This window comes from Labeo rohita, chromosome 5 (genome assembly GCF_022985175.1).
Source record: "Labeo rohita strain BAU-BD-2019 chromosome 5, IGBB_LRoh.1.0, whole genome shotgun sequence".
In the NCBI taxonomy this organism is placed as follows: Eukaryota; Metazoa; Chordata; class Actinopteri; order Cypriniformes; family Cyprinidae; genus Labeo; species Labeo rohita.
Window position 1 is genome coordinate 43,060,848 of NC_066873.1, and position 16,159 is coordinate 43,077,006.

Below are 16,159 nucleotides of genomic sequence, written 5' to 3' on the forward strand. Positions count from 1 at the left end.
ATATAATAAATTTAAATCATTAAGAAAAAATTGTTTGTTTATCCTCAGAGAGTGAACTTAAATTATACAGGAAAAAAAAATTTAACCTTAGAGACAGAATTAAGTAAAATCATAAAGAAAAATTATATATTTATTTATCCTCAGAGACAACAATTTTAAATCATAAATAAAAAATTATTTATTTATTTATTTATTTAATTGTTTGTTTGTATTTTTAACCTCAGAGATGAAATTCACTTATAGACCTCTGTATGAAAACTATAAAGCCAGTATTACATAATTGTGTAACACTTCGTACATCTCATAGGTTATGACCCTTTTTAAGTCTAGTGATGTTTTTATTCCTCTTCCTTAGCAAATGGCATTCAACTGCCTTGGTAATTGTAATGTTTCCATAATTGTAAATCACACCTTTTAGCAAAAGCATATTTAATTTCTTACATGTATCTCCTGTTTGTGTAGGTGCAATAGGAACAAAGCCCTTTTGCAGCGGCCGTGGAAACTACAGCACGGAGACCTGCGGCTGTATCTGTGAGCCCGGATGGAAGGGCCCCAACTGCACGGTTCCCGACTGTCCCGGAGACTGCAGCGACCAGGGCCGTTGCGTTAACGGAAAGTGCGAGTGTTTCGATGGCTTCACTGGGGAAGACTGCAGTGTCGAGACCTGCCTGGTTGACTGCGGTGAGAACGGGCGTTGCGTTAACGGAGTGTGCGTTTGCAACGAAGGCTTCTCCGGGGTCGATTGCACAGAAACGGATTGTCTCAACAACTGTTTGGGACGAGGCCGCTGCGTTGATGGCGAATGTGTCTGTGATGAACCCTGGACCGGGTTCGATTGCTCCGAACTCATCTGTCCCCATGACTGCTACGACCGAGGGCGATGCGACAACGGGACTTGTTATTGCGACAAAGGCTTCACCGGAGAGGACTGCGGGGCGATCGCTTGTCCAAACGACTGCTCGGGACGAGGTTTCTGCATTGATGGCCGTTGTGTGTGTGACGCCGGCTACTCCGGCGAGGATTGTTCCAGCTTGACCTGTCCGAATGACTGCAACCAAAGAGGGCGCTGTTTCAACGGCGTGTGCATTTGCGAAATGGGTTATTTCGGAGAGGACTGCGGGAAGCTTTCCTGCCCGAATAATTGCAACGGTAGAGGGCGCTGCATCGACGGGCGCTGCGAATGCGACGTCGGATTCCAAGGCCACGATTGTTCGGAGTTTAGCTGCCCGAATGATTGCAACAATCGTGGGCGCTGCGTTAACGGCCAGTGTGTTTGCGAAGAGGGATTCGGCGGCGAGGACTGCAGCATTAAAACCTGTCTGTCGGACTGCTATGGCCGAGGCCAGTGTGTGGACGGGAAGTGCGTTTGCTTTGCAGACTTCACCGGTGAAGACTGCAGTGAATTGAGCTGCCCGAGCAACTGCCTGAACCGCGGACGTTGCGTCGCGGGCCAGTGCGTTTGCGACGAAGACTTTACCGGAGAGGACTGCAGTCAGAGGAAGTGTCCTAACGACTGTCTCGGACGTGGACGCTGTGTGGACGGACGGTGTGTTTGCCAGGAGGGTTTTGAGGGCCTGGACTGCTCCATTCCCACCTGTCCTGGAAACTGCAATAACCGCGGGCGCTGCGTCAACGGGAAATGTGTGTGTGATGAGGGATTCGTTGGAGATGCCTGTGGAGAAAGAAGCTGTCCGAATGATTGCAATGGCATGGGGCAATGCGTGGACGGCCGCTGTGTGTGCGATGAAGGCTACATTGGCGAGGACTGCTCAAAAGGTAATTGTTGTCAAAAGCAGAGCCATTTATATACTATATAGGCCTTTATATACTATCATTTACATACAGGGGTGCACTAAAGTGGTCCGCGTGCGCAACTAAAATAAAAAATGCACTGGGTAAACAAGTTCAGACCGCTTATTTTAGATTGACAAACTGTAATACTGTATAAGATTTCCATTTGAACTAGAAGCATAAATGTAGGCTATCCACTGCCAGTTTCAAAGCAAAACGCAAAACTGCGATATTCCATTCATTTGCACTCTTCACTCAGCAGCACTAAAACCGGCAGTGCATTGGCTTATACAAACTTGCCCACAACCCGCCAAAATAAAAGCTTGTTGATTTAAGGTTTGCAAATGTTGAAAATGCATAAAAAATGAAAGTAAAAAATAATAATAATAGTAAATAATAAAAAACAAAAAACAAAAGTGTAAATGTTAGCATTGTATTTTTTAAGTTTCTATAAAATAATTGTATTTTTGTTTAATGCTCATTTTTTTATTTTAAAATATAATTCCATTATCACACTTTATTTATTATTTTGTTTGTTGTATTTTAAAAAATAAATTAACTAAAAGTGCAATAATATTATTATTATCATTATCATTATTATTATTATTGTTATTATTATTTATAATTATATATTAATTTGGTCAGACTATGTACAGTTTGAGGACCAAACCAAATATTCAAATCTGTCAGAACAAACTTATGTGCACTATTGTTGATACTATGTATAATCTTGTTTATATTTTCAGATTTTTTTTTTAGTAATTTTATTGTGTTTTTTTGTTGTTGTTTGTTTGTTTTTTTGTTTTTTGTTTTTTGGCTTTTCTAAAATCATTTGTATCATTTTGGCATGTTTTTATAATTTTTTTTTTTTTTTTTTTTTAATAAAAATTTGTCATATATATTGTCATCTGAGATGTTCATGTCTTTCTTTCTTTAGTAGTAAAGAAATTGTTTTTTGAGGAAAACATTCCAGGATTTCTCTCCATGTAATGGACTGATATGGTGCTCCCAAATTTGAACTTCCAAAATGCAGTTTAAATGCAGCTTCGAAAGGCTCTAAATGGTCCCAGCCGAGGAATGAGGGTCTTATCTATCGAAGTGACAGTTAGGGTACGTCTAAAAACTCACATCTCATTTTCTCCTCCAACTTCAAAATCATCCTACATCGCTGTTTTTACCTTTTTTGTAAAGTGTTTTTAATCTTCTTTGCATGTTCACTTTGTAAACTCTTGGATGGTACTGTAGGACAATTTTGAAGTTGGAGGAGAAAATGGTACGGGAGTTTTTAGACATACCCTAACTGTCATGACCGAAAAAAAAAAAAATGTTCACACAGAGCTAGACAAGCGTTTGAGGTTAAAAAGTATATAAATTGTAATTTAAATAATAATAATAATAATAACCGGTCATTTCACTAGATAAGACCTTTATTTCTCAGCTAAGAATTTTTAATCTTAATTTTTTGATCTTTTAAACTCACAGGCACCATAGAAGTCCACTATAAGGAGAACATTCCTGTAATGTTTTCCTTAAGAAACATAATTTCTTTACAACTGAAGAAAGAAAGACATAAACATCTTGGATGACAAGGGGGTGAGTAAATAATCTGTAAATTTTTGTTCTGGGAGTGAACTAATCCTTAACTAAAACTAAAGTTTATTTTTACATTTTATTTTATTGTGTTTTATTTCAGTTTTATTTCATGTAGCAATATTTTTTATTAGTTTTTATTTTTAGCAACAATAATAACCATGGAGAGCGTCAATTCTTACTTAGTACTGGTGATGCAAACACTTCTTTTCAAATGTTGGCCAGATGATTGGCATTTCTTTATTTTATGGCTGTAAATTAGAGGGATAGTTCAGCCAAAAATTAAAGTTGCCCTCATGTTGTTCCAAACCTTTCTTTCTTCTAAATAATACAAAATGAGATGTTATGCAGAATGTTTACACACTTTTCTATAGAACTCATAGCTGTTAAACATCAAAAGGCACCATAAAAGCACCCCATGTTCAAAAGCTTGGAGTCAGTAAATAAAAGAAATGAATACAAATCAGCATATTAGAATGATTTCTGAAGGATCATGTGACACTGAAGACTGCAGTAATGATGCTAAAAAATTCAGCTTTGCATCACGGAAATAAATTCCATTTTACAATATATTCAAATAGAAAACAGTTCTTTTAAATCGTAATAATATTTCATAAAATCACTGTATTTTTGGTCAAATACATGCAGCCTTGGTGACGGGAAAAGGCTTCTTTCAAAAACATTTAAAAATCTAGTACATAATACACTATTTTAGATCCATCGTTTTGCACAGAAAAGTGCTGAACGTGCTCATTTTTTTACTTTGACAGTAAACTCAAACCATATGTGTGCCTGTGAAATCCATTAGCTTTATATAGAGGCCCATTAGTGGTGAAGGTCAACACAGACAACAATTAAATCCATGTCGAAAGGTCCAAAAACTGCTATTAATAAAAAGCCAAAGTTAATTTAGTCAGTGTAGCTCGATTCAAAGCTCTTAGCAGATTGATTGGATGTTTCCCAGTCACCGCAGTGGAGACACGGACAATTTTCCTACTACTTGGCACCATCATTTGCTCTCTCAACATCTGTGACGTAAATGACCCTTAATATCTTTCCCAGTCTCGCCACCGGAAGACCTGACCGTCACAGATGTGACCACGGAGAAGCTGAACCTCACATGGAGGAACAAGATGCTGGTGACGGAGTATTTGGTCACGTACGTCCCGACGTCACCAGGCGGCCTTCAGATGGAGTTCCGCGTGCCTGGAGATCGTACGTCTGCTACCGTTGTTGAGCTGGAGCCGGGAATCGAGTATCTCATCAACGTTTATGCCGTCCTCAACAACAAGAAGAGCGTTCCTGTCAGCGCCAGAGCGGCCACACGTACGTCCATGCCCTGATCAGCATCGCACAAATGCAATTACTACACAAAGTTGGTGAAACATATTTATATGCATATGTGGAACTTCAGTTTTTTTCTAACCCTGCAAATGTGGTCTGTTGCAGTTGTGCCATTCTCATAATAAGGATAGCATCATCTAGCCAATAATACTAATAATTGCATGGCTAAAAACACATTCTATGAATATGAATATATATATGAATCTCTAAAACAAGATAAATTGACCTGAGAGACAATGATATGACTTAAGAGAAAATGTATCTCATATCTTGTCTTTGTCAGATTTTGTCATGTTTTTCATTTATTTAAGGGTAAATCATATGAATGAGTCATTATTCACTCTGCAAGACCAACAACAACAACAACAAAAAAAAAAAAAGATAAAAAATAAAATAAAACTAATGTAAATAAAATAAAAAAAATTAGGAAATTTGCCAGTGTTTTGGGCCATTAAAATTTATTTAAAGATTTAAAACTGTTGTTTTTTTTTTGTTTGTTTGTTTTTTTTTTAGTTATTTATGATTTAATTAATAAATTATTTTAGAATTATTAAAATTAAGCATCCCCCTCTTCTTACAATAATATCAAAATAGTCGCTTTTTTATATTCTCATTGTTGTACAATTATACATATTTAATTTTAAATAATACATTTTAAATAATAAAATACTTTAAATCATGATACTATTTATTGTTTAAGGGTACATTTTAGGAAACCTGCAAAAAATGGCTTGGTTATAATTCACTCTGAAATCAAAGGACACAAAAAATACTAAAGAAACTTAAGAACATCTACCATTATTTTTATAATCACATATATTTTTGTATCATGATTGTATTTATTGTACTGTCTTTAGTTTGTATTTTCAATGCCATTAGCTTTACCAAACAAGATTTTTTTTTATTATTATTTTTTTTTTTTTTTTTTGTTTAGATTATTTTATAATTTATAATTTATAATTATAAAAAATAATTATGACAAGCATTTCCTCTCCCCCTGTTCTCATCATTATAATATATAATAGTATAATACAAAACAGTCTAATTTTTATATTGTCATTAGTGTATAATTATGCATTTTAAATTATAAAATATTTTTGCATATAGATAGAATTTGTTGTTTAAGGGTAATGTTATGAAACCTGTTAGGAAAATGGCCCAACCATAATTTACTCTAACATCAAAAGACAAAATAATTATTAAAGAAATAAAAATTAGGAAAATATGCCATTTTTTTAAAATGTTTTTTTATTATAAATGTAAAATAATAATAATATTAATAATAATAATAAAAGCATTAAATATTTAATTAAAAAAAAAGAAAATCTGCAATATAGACAATGATCTGCCCTTTCATATGCAAAACTGTCCAAGCAGTTCAAACAAACTGAATATTTCTAAAAACTTCAATGAATATCAAGATACACTACTAAGAAACCTGTGTTTTTTTCCTTACAGATCTGCCGCAGCCTGATGGTCTGAAGTTTAAATCTATCAGTGATACGTCTGTGGAGGTTTTGTGGGACCAGCTGAATTTTCCATTTGATGGCTGGGAGATCATCTTTCGTAACATGGTAGTTTAATGGCAGATGATATTGAAGACTCTTCTCTAGGCAAATAATTAAAGAATTCAGTCGCATCTGATGCTTCTGCACATTGTCTATGACATTACATACATATCACATCGCCAAAAGAAAAATAAATAAATAAATAAATAAATAATAATAATATTACAAATACTAAAATATATATATATATATATATATATATATATACTACTATTTTCTAAATCGTTTAGATATTGAAAGGACAAAATTTTCTAAAAATATGATTTTAATTGTAGTTAAAACAACGTAATAATGTGGTTTCGAATAGGTTTGTCAAAATCAGATTTTATAAGCCAATAATCTAGCTAATATAATCTTAATATTAAAAAAAAAAAAAAAAATCTAAATGAGATTTCCTAATTTTTGTATTCTCCAATACAAAACAATCAGAATTCTTTAAAAATAAATAAATAAATAAATAAATAAATAAATAAATAATTTCAACTGAGAGGCAACACTGCATAATACAGATTTGGCAGTTTTTTGCACGTTTTTTATTTGTTTAATATGGAAGCCTGTTTCCACCACTGAATTAAAAAAAAAATTAAAAAAAAATAAATAAAAAACTTTTTTTTCCTCAGAATTGCATGATATAAAGTCAGAATTACGAGTTTGTATCTTGCAATTCTGACTTTTTTCTCACATCTCTCTGATCTCTGATTAAATCTCACAATTCTTACTTCTTTTTTTCTTCCTAATGCGAGCTTGTATCTTTCAATTCTGACTTTTTTCTCACAATTCTGACTTTTTTTTTATATAAACTCGCAATTCTGAGAATAATTGCGAAATTGCGAGATGTAAACTTGTAATTGCGAGAAAAATTCAGCATTATGAGATAAGTTTTTTTTTTTGTTTGTTTTTTGTTGTTTTTGTTTTTTTAGTGGTTTCCATAGTTTAAAGGGTTAATAATGTTTTAATATTAAGAATTTTTAGATTCTTAATATTTAGATTCTTAATATTTTAGATTTTTAATATTTAAGGATTTTTAGATTCTAGATTTTTATTTTTTTTTATTTTTAGTGATTTTTATTTTTTTTTTTTAAATAATTATTACGTTATCAGGATTTATTTATTTCATTATTTATTTATTTATCGTTATTATTTTCTACAGACTGCACCAAACAAAGACTGTTATATTATATTTGTAATACACAATAATACAATAATCACATTCTTATAAACCTATTAAGAAAATGGCAAATTCAAACAATTCATGTTCAGAAATATATGTAGGGTAAAAATAGGCTTTTTAATTATTCATTTTATGGTGCTTTGGGGTATTGTAATTTTATTACAATTTTTTTTTTTTTTTTTTTTTTTATATATATTTAGTTTTTTAAGTATTGTTTATTTTAAACATTTTATATTATTATTAACATATTTTATTACAAAAATGTCAGAATTGGATATGTATGTATTTATTTTGCTCTCCAGATTGCCAAAAATCTGCAAGAATTTGAGACAGAAAATACAACAAAAATATATTTTTGGATGCTTTACTAGGCAAAGGAATTTAGGTCAGTTTCATTAACTTTATAAAAATATCTTCCCAGGATGTGGAAGCAATTGAGAGCCATATTCATGAAGTGCTATAAAGCAAAGTGCAAGAAAAGTGTTGGAACCCTCTCATCAGTTTAATAGCTGACAGTAAAACTAATAGTAAAAATTTATCTCTGTACCAGCTGGTCAGCCGTAAGGTCAGTAGATTTACTACGGTAAGATGTTCACACGCCGGTGTATTCCTATGGTTGTCCTAGGTGGCAGGGTTACACGCTCATGCTGCTTGTTTCATAGTCTCTCTCTCATATTTAAAACAGAGTAATGGATAATTTAATCACTGTTCATTACAATGATGTGAAGGGGCATTTTCTCCATTTGAGTCAGAGCTACAGGCGGCCATGAGCTCAGGCACTCATTTAAGGAGCCATTAAAAAGAACCATCCTTGAACCATAAAGTCTCCATTAAGACACACTTTAATGGTGCTCCAGAAATCCCAGATGTTTGAACTTACTGCTCACTTTCAGAGCTGTTGTTTCATGCCACCAGCATTTAGGAAACTATTAACATTTTAATGCATGACACATTTTCCCTGTCATATCTTGACTGTCAGTAATGGAGATATAAATGTAGACTCTGAGCAATTATTTTTGGATTTTTGTGACTTTTAGTACATGAATATAAGCTTTGAGTTTGTCTAGATCAGTGGTTTTCAACCTTTTTGACTCCAAGGATTTTAAAAATATTTTGTACAATTTCGTCTCAATTAAAAAAAGATTTTAGAACATGACATAACTACAAGAAAGTGTATTCGTTATTAGTGTGCCCATGGAGTTTTAAGATTGTATTCATTTATAAATAGAAGCCTGTTTTTGGGACCATTAAGATTTTTCATCAATATTATTTTTTTAAATGTATTATTTATTGAGTGATTGATTGGTTGATTGATTTGTTTATTGGTTTGTTTATTTATTTATTTATTTATTGTTCAGACTAAAATACTTTGGGTCAGAAAATATATCCAAAATTATTTTTATTTTTTTAATTATTATTATTATTATTATTATTTATTCATTTATTTTTATTTTTTTGGTGATGCCTTTAGGTCAGTTTCATTAACTTAAAAAATGTCTATTAGTTAATTTTTGACTCAATGGTATTTAATATATATATTCAATGCTCAAAGCTAAATGCATGTTTTTTTTTTTTTTTTTTTTTAACAGAAGGAAGAAAATGGGAAGATCGTGACCAATCTGCCATCCTCCCAGACCGACTTTGAGCAGCCAGGACTTGGGGCAGGACAGGAATACGAAGTCACTTTGTCGGTCATAAAGAACAAGACCAGAGGACCCAAAACAAGCTCGACTGTAGTAACAAGTAATGCATCTTCTCTAAAGTAAACCTTTCCTCTTGTTTATTGTCTGTGTCATGATCCCATTTAAATGTTGCAGTAAATGCTGAAAGCGTTGCTTTTGATCCGTCCGGTAATTGACTGGAGCGCTCGACTTAATCTACATCTGCTAAACAGCTCTAAAGTGTCGGAGGTTGAAGGTGAAACTAGCTCAGCAGTAAAGAATGTGAAGGCCTGCTGTTCAGAAACACCAAGAAGAATAGGGGCCATCATTTCAAACGTCCTTATGAAACGTCCCGCGTGGGCCGGCCAGCAGGGCTTTAACAGCCCAATTCAGTGCTTAACCGTGAGAAATTTGGACAATCCATGTCTCTGACTTTTTTTTTTTTCTCTGGCATTTTTATTTTCAAAAGTCCCTTTGTTTCTGACAGTAGTTAGTGCATTTCCCCATTTTACTGCCTGTGAAAGTGCTCAGATTTGTAGATTTGGAGATATCCATCATGAATTTGTTCTTTCACGGTACATTAAATCTTATTTACTGCATGAAAGAATTAGATAGACATTGACTGACTTGAAAAGACTTAATCAAGTTTATAAGTAGTGTTTGCTAGGTCAAGCATCACTGTGATTTTTGCTCAGACTTAGAGTTATCAATTTGAATAAACTCCTAAATGTCAAACTGCAGCGTTTGCACATTTACCACTCTTGGGTTTCTTCCTAATGTCATTTTAGTGTTTATGAATTTGAAGTTTTCTAAATGGATGACTGTATGTCTGAAATTAGTAGTTTGCATAAAGCATGCCCAAATACTAGTGCTTAATTAATAATAATGGTTTGTACTATCAATGTTGAAAACAGTGCTACTTAATATTTTTGTAAAAAACATTTTTTCGGGATTCTTTGATGAGCAGAGAAAGATGAAATAATTTATTTGTAATAGAAATCTTTTGCTACATTGTAAATGTCTTGACTGTCACTTTTGATCAATTTAATGCATCCCAGCTTTTTTTCCCCACAAATATTTGAATGGTAGTGTATCACAGCTTCCACAAAAATAATATGCAAGAGAAAAACATTTTCAACAAAGATAATAAGAAATCTGCATGTTAGAATTCTAAATTATATATATGCAAGAAAAAAACAAACATTTTTTTCCCTTTTTTTTTTTTTTTTTTTTTTTTTTTTTTTTTTTTTTTACAGTTTTTGTTTTACTATATATATATATTATATGTTCAGTTTTTTTTTATTCATATTTTGTATATATGTATATGTGTATATATATATATATATATATATATATATATACATATACATATATATATATATATATATATATTTGTTTGTTTGTTTGTTTTGCTTATTTTATTTATTTATTTATTTTTGCAGGTTTTTTTTTTGCTTTTTTGCTTTTTTTATAATTTGGTCTTGTTATTATTGGTTTGTGACAGTCCTTTAAAAGCTCTTTTTCTTCCTTGCAGTTTTGTGTTATATACAGTGATCTGAGATTTTCGTTTCAGTAGCTTTCACAGACATTACATATATTACAAGTGGCTTGTGTTCAGATGTCATTTCAGTTTGCAACTGAACTTGGCTTATTTGCAGTGTGGAAACTCATTTTTGCGTCAGCCTGAGCTCATAATGTCTAATTGCATTAACACAGATGGATGATTAGATTGATTCCTTACAGTTTTTTGCCATTGCGTGTGCATGCAGTTCTGTTGCACCCACTGATTTCTTTTTACATGAAAAAAACCAACAAGCATTTTTGACCTTGCAATAAATCCAAAATCGATTATACATCCTCATGCGTCGTGTATTGTCCCCTCCTTTAACACCGCAACCACTGGACCCAAATTAATTTTGTGTATCCTGTACATCATGTATATACTAAGACAACATCGCTCCTCTTGCTGCAGGAATCGATTCTCCAGGGCAGATTGATGTTGGCGATGTGACTGACCGGTCTGCAGTGATCTCCTGGTCCAGGCCCGTGGCTGAGGTGGACGGGTTCAAGGTGTCGTACGGCCCGAGCACAGACCCGTCAGTCCATCGAGATGTCGACCTCCCGGCCACAGACACGCAGTACAGCCTGGAGGACCTGAAACCAGACACTGAATACAAAGTGTCTCTCAGTTCAAAGAAGGGAGACGTGAGCAGCAAGCCCATCTTCGAGGGCTTCACCACAGGTATGAACGCCCTAGAAACTACATATTTAACGTCCTGACAAATGAACTCAAACTAGAGTTTTAATGATGCGGTGATGGATTTCTATGTGTCTCAGGTTTGGATGCCCCCACTGACCTCAAAGCTGTTGATCAGACTGACAACAGCATCACACTGGAATGGAAAAATAGCCGGTCAACCATAGACGGATACCGTATCAAGTACGGCCCGATCGCAGGAGGTGCTCATGGTGAAGACATGTTCCCTAGAAAAGCAGGAGACACTACATGGGCCACAATTACAGGTAAATCAATAATTCTGTTATTGAGCAAAAACGAATTAAGTGAGTTTGTGCTTGAAGTGTTTTTCTTCAAATGTGACAAATGTAAATATATTTTCTCCCCATATATGTAATGTATATCTTTGTATATACTGTATATATACATACACACAATTGCACTTTGTTTGCTAATGTGCTTGCATTGCATGCAGCTACTTTCTGTGAAGAAACTCACATAAAGATGTGAAAATATTCACATAGATATGTTATAATAAAAAAATGTTCCCCTCATTTCTCTGCTTGAAAATGCATCAGTTTAGTGTTTCATCTGCTGGATTAACAGATTTTGTGTGCCGTAGGCCTGAAGCCTGGAACGGAGTACGGCATCGGAGTTACAGCTGTTCAGAATGAAAGAGAAAGCGATCCAGCGACCACCAACGCACTGACCGGTGAGACCAGCTATCTTTATCAGCTACTGACACTAACTGTGCAAAAGTTTGAGATTGCTATTGTTTGTTTGTTTGTTTTATTTTAAAGAAATTAGTAATTTTGTCCTGCAGGGATGCATTAAATTGACCAAAAATGATTTCTATTTCAAATAATTGCCGTTCTTTTGAACTTTTTATACATTAAAAGAATCCTAAAAAAAAATGTATCCCCGCTTCCACAAAAATATGAAGCAGCACAACTGTTCAAGATTGATAATTGATGTTTCTTGAGCAGCAAATCAGCATATTAGAATGATTTCTGAAGAATCATGTGGCACTGAAGACTGGAGTAATGATGCTGAAAATTCAGCTTTACATCACAGGAATAAATTACATTTCACAGTATATTCAAATATAAAACAGTTACTTTAAATAGTAATATTATTGACTATATTTTAAAATCACATAAATATAGCCTTGGTAAATACACTTTAAAAAATATATGTACATTTTCTTACTTAGTATTTTTGTCTTGTTTACCAGTACAAATATCTAAACATTCTTAAATCAAGATACGTTTACTTGATATTCAAAATAACTTGAGTCTTGTTTTCTGGGAGGAAAAAAAACTATAAAAATTGAGTTTATAAAATATTTGTCAAGAGGTAAAAATAAATAAACTTAATTCATAGGGAATTTATACCCTATTGGCAGTTTAAGCTTAAATGTACTTAATTTTGTTACATTTGTTACACTGATACATTTTTCAGAACAGAAAGCTTAATATATTAAAGAAGTCCACTTCCAGAACAAACAATTTGCAGACAATGTACTCACCCCCTTGTCATCCAAGATGTTCATGTCTTTTTTTCTTCAGCTGTAAAGAAATTGTTTTTTGAGGGGAAACATTTCAGCATTTTTCTCCATATAATGGACTGATATGGTGCCCCGATTTTGAACTTCCAAAATGCAGTTTAAATGCGGCTTCAAACGATCCTAAATGTGGTTGTAAACGATCCCAGCAGAGGAAGAAGGGTCTTATCTAGTAAAACAATTGAAAAAATACAATTGAAATAGTTTTTAATCTCAAACACTCATCTTGTCTTGCTCTCCCCGAACTTCTCAAGTAAATGTATCTTCATTTAAAGTGATAGTTCACCCAAAAAAGAAAATGGTTATCAAGAACTAACCCTCAAGTTGTTCCAAACCTGTGTGAGTTTCTTTCTTCTGTTGAACACAAAAGAAGACATTTTGAGGAATGTTAGTAACCAAACAGTTGCCAGTAACCGTTTACTTGCGTAGTATGGTTTAAAATACTGTGGAAGTCAATGGCTACCGGTATCTTTCGATATTTGTAATGGAAAACAAGACAAAAATACAGAGTCTTTTTGCCTACCATAAGTTATACTAAGACAAATATGAAAAACAACTGCACTTTGAAACCATTTGTGGCCCTGGACCACAAAACCAGTCATAAGGGTCAATTTTTTTTTTATTAAAATTTATACACGCCTGAATAAAAAAGCTTTCCATTGATGTATGGTTTTTAGGTTGGGACAATATTTAGCTGAGATACTATTCGAAAATCTGGAATCTGAGGGTGCAAAAAATCAAAATATTGAGAAAATCGCCTTTAAAGTTGTCCAAATGAAGTTCCTAGCAATGCATATTACTAATCAAAAACTACATTTTGATATATTTACAGTAGGAAATTAGCAAAATATCTTCATGGAACATGATCTTTACTTAATATCCTAATGATTTTTGGCATAAAAGAAAAATTGATCATTTTGACCCGTACAATGTATTTTTTTAGTATTGGTACAAATATACCCATGCTACTTAACACTGGTTTTGTGGTCCAGGGTCACATTTAAAGAAACAATTTAACCGGATATTCACATTCTGTCTTCATTTATTCACCTTAATGTCTTTCTAAACCAGTGTGACTTTCTTCCATGGATTATGTTCACACTGCTCCTTTTTTTGTGCAGTGAACGCAGTGACCAAAAGCACCATAAAAACATCATCCAAACCGACTTCTTTTATGGTGTTTCTCTTTTTTTTTGGAGCTTGACAACATCTGACTCACATTCATTATGTGAAGCACCACAAAAATTCTCCTAAAACCTCATAAAAAAGAGCCACAGGTTTGGAACGACATGAGAGTGAATAGACGATGACAGACCGGTCTTTATCTCTTCAGTCATTTTGATTCCTTTCTCTTGAATGCAGACGCCATCAAAGTTTCCTGGCATGAATGTTTCTTTTGTGCTGTCATTTTAAACCTCCACCCACACAGATCTGGATCCTCCACGGGACCTGGAAGTGCGAGACGCCACCGAAACCACCCTGGAGCTGGTCTGGAAGAGGCCCAGGGCCAAGATCTCCACCTACAGGCTAGCGTTTGTCTCTGCCGACGGCCGACGGGAAGAAGTCGAGCTGCCTGCTGCCACAACCACCTACGCCTTGAACGGCTTGAACCCTGGCATGCGCTACACCGTCACCCTCGTGGCAGAACGCGGACGGAGGAGAAGTGCTCCTGCCACCGTCACCGCATCCACAGGTGAGGAATTCCTACTGTAAAGTTGTTTTTGTTTGCTTTAGTGCAACTAAATGTTCTGTTTTCAGGTGTGAACAACAAAGATTGTGTTGTGAGAATGATCATGACTAACTTTTATATGCATTTTTTCCTAAATGTCTATTTAAAATCATCTGTTTTAGACCTGAAACATACTCTACGCAAGAACATAAATGCAAACACTTGATTTGTGAAGCATTATATTACAAAGTGTGTCAGAATGCAATTCATATTGTAATACGCAATGCATGCATGTGTTGCATTCTCAACAGGAATTAACTGCACATGGCAAAAAATGTTGCATTTGTCAGTTTTCTTTACTTGGTGAGTTAATCGTCTGAATCTGCATGTTTATGCATTTTATTTTTAATGTACTGGAAGAGTGTAAGGCTTTTGGTGTTTGAGCCACTTCCATTTATTTTAACTGTACAACAAACAGTCCATTCACTGGAAATTGCTTGTGGTATTGAAAAATAATTTGGATTAAAAGTATAAAACATAAGTAAACTTTATGGCCGTCACCAGTGCAATGCATCAGCACATGTTAAAGCATGTGAAATGAAAATATACTCACCATTAGGCCATGCAAAATGTAGATGTTTAGAAGACGTTTAGCATTACATCACTTGCTCACCAATGGGTCCTCTGCAGTGAATGGGTGCCGTCAGAGTCCAAACAGCTGATTAAAAACATCACAATAATTCACAAGTCATTACTTTTAAAATCATCCATTTTAGACCTGAAATATACTCTATGCAAGAACATATATACAAACACTTGTTTTGCATTTGTCAGTTTTTTTTCTACTTGGTGAGCAAATCGTCTGAAGTCGGCATGTTTATGTATTTTATTTTTTACGTACTGGAAGAGTGTGAGGCATTCTGTGTTTCAGCCGCTTCCCATTATTTTAGCTTTACGACAAACAGTCCATTCACAGAAAATTGCTTGTGGTATTAAAAAATAATTTGGATTAAAAGTATAAAACATAAGGAAACTTTATTGCCATCACCAGTGCAATGCAACAGCACATAAAAGCATGTTAAATGCCTCAGGCCATGCAAAATGTTTGTTTGTTCATCAGATTTGAAGAAATTTTGCGTTACATCACTTGCTCACCAACGGATCCTCTGCAGTGAATGGGTGCCGTCAGAATGAGATTTCAAACAGCTAATAAAAACATCACTAATTCACAAGTAATCCACACCAGTCCACTGAATGCATGTTTGTAAGAAACAAATCCATCATTAAAATGTTTTTATCTTCAAACCATTGCTTCTAACTAAAATATGAATCCGCAATCCATAATCTCATCTGAATCAGGAGAGAAATATGCACAGATGAAGCATCGTTTACAACGAAACAGTGCAACATATTTCTAAACAAATATATTGAAGGATTTTGATGTGAGAGACAAAAGAGGAGGGACTTTTTCACTAGAGAAAGCGTTATAATATATTATGAACTCAAATTTTGGCCAAAGGTGATTTTTAATGTTACATCTTAATCATGGATGTGTTTCTTAAAAA

The 16,159-nt window shown here is 33.9% G+C and overlaps 1 protein-coding gene across 5 annotated transcripts in view; it reads left to right on the forward strand.

Annotated features, from left to right (window-relative positions):
* Positions 1 to 16,159, forward strand: part of tnca (tenascin Ca) — a 70,700-nt gene that overhangs the window by 21,470 nt on the left and 33,071 nt on the right. For all 5 annotated transcript variants that reach the window (XM_051109750.1, XM_051109751.1, XM_051109752.1 and 2 more), the window contains exons 3-10: positions 463 to 1,776; positions 4,444 to 4,707; positions 6,184 to 6,299; positions 9,054 to 9,207; positions 11,098 to 11,367; positions 11,463 to 11,648; positions 11,984 to 12,073; positions 14,355 to 14,618. In XM_051109750.1, coding sequence (XP_050965707.1) covers positions 463 to 1,776; positions 4,444 to 4,707; positions 6,184 to 6,299; positions 9,054 to 9,207; positions 11,098 to 11,367; positions 11,463 to 11,648; positions 11,984 to 12,073; positions 14,355 to 14,618 — 2,658 coding nt within the window. The remainder of the gene's footprint in view (positions 1 to 462; positions 1,777 to 4,443; positions 4,708 to 6,183; positions 6,300 to 9,053; positions 9,208 to 11,097; positions 11,368 to 11,462; positions 11,649 to 11,983; positions 12,074 to 14,354; positions 14,619 to 16,159) is intronic.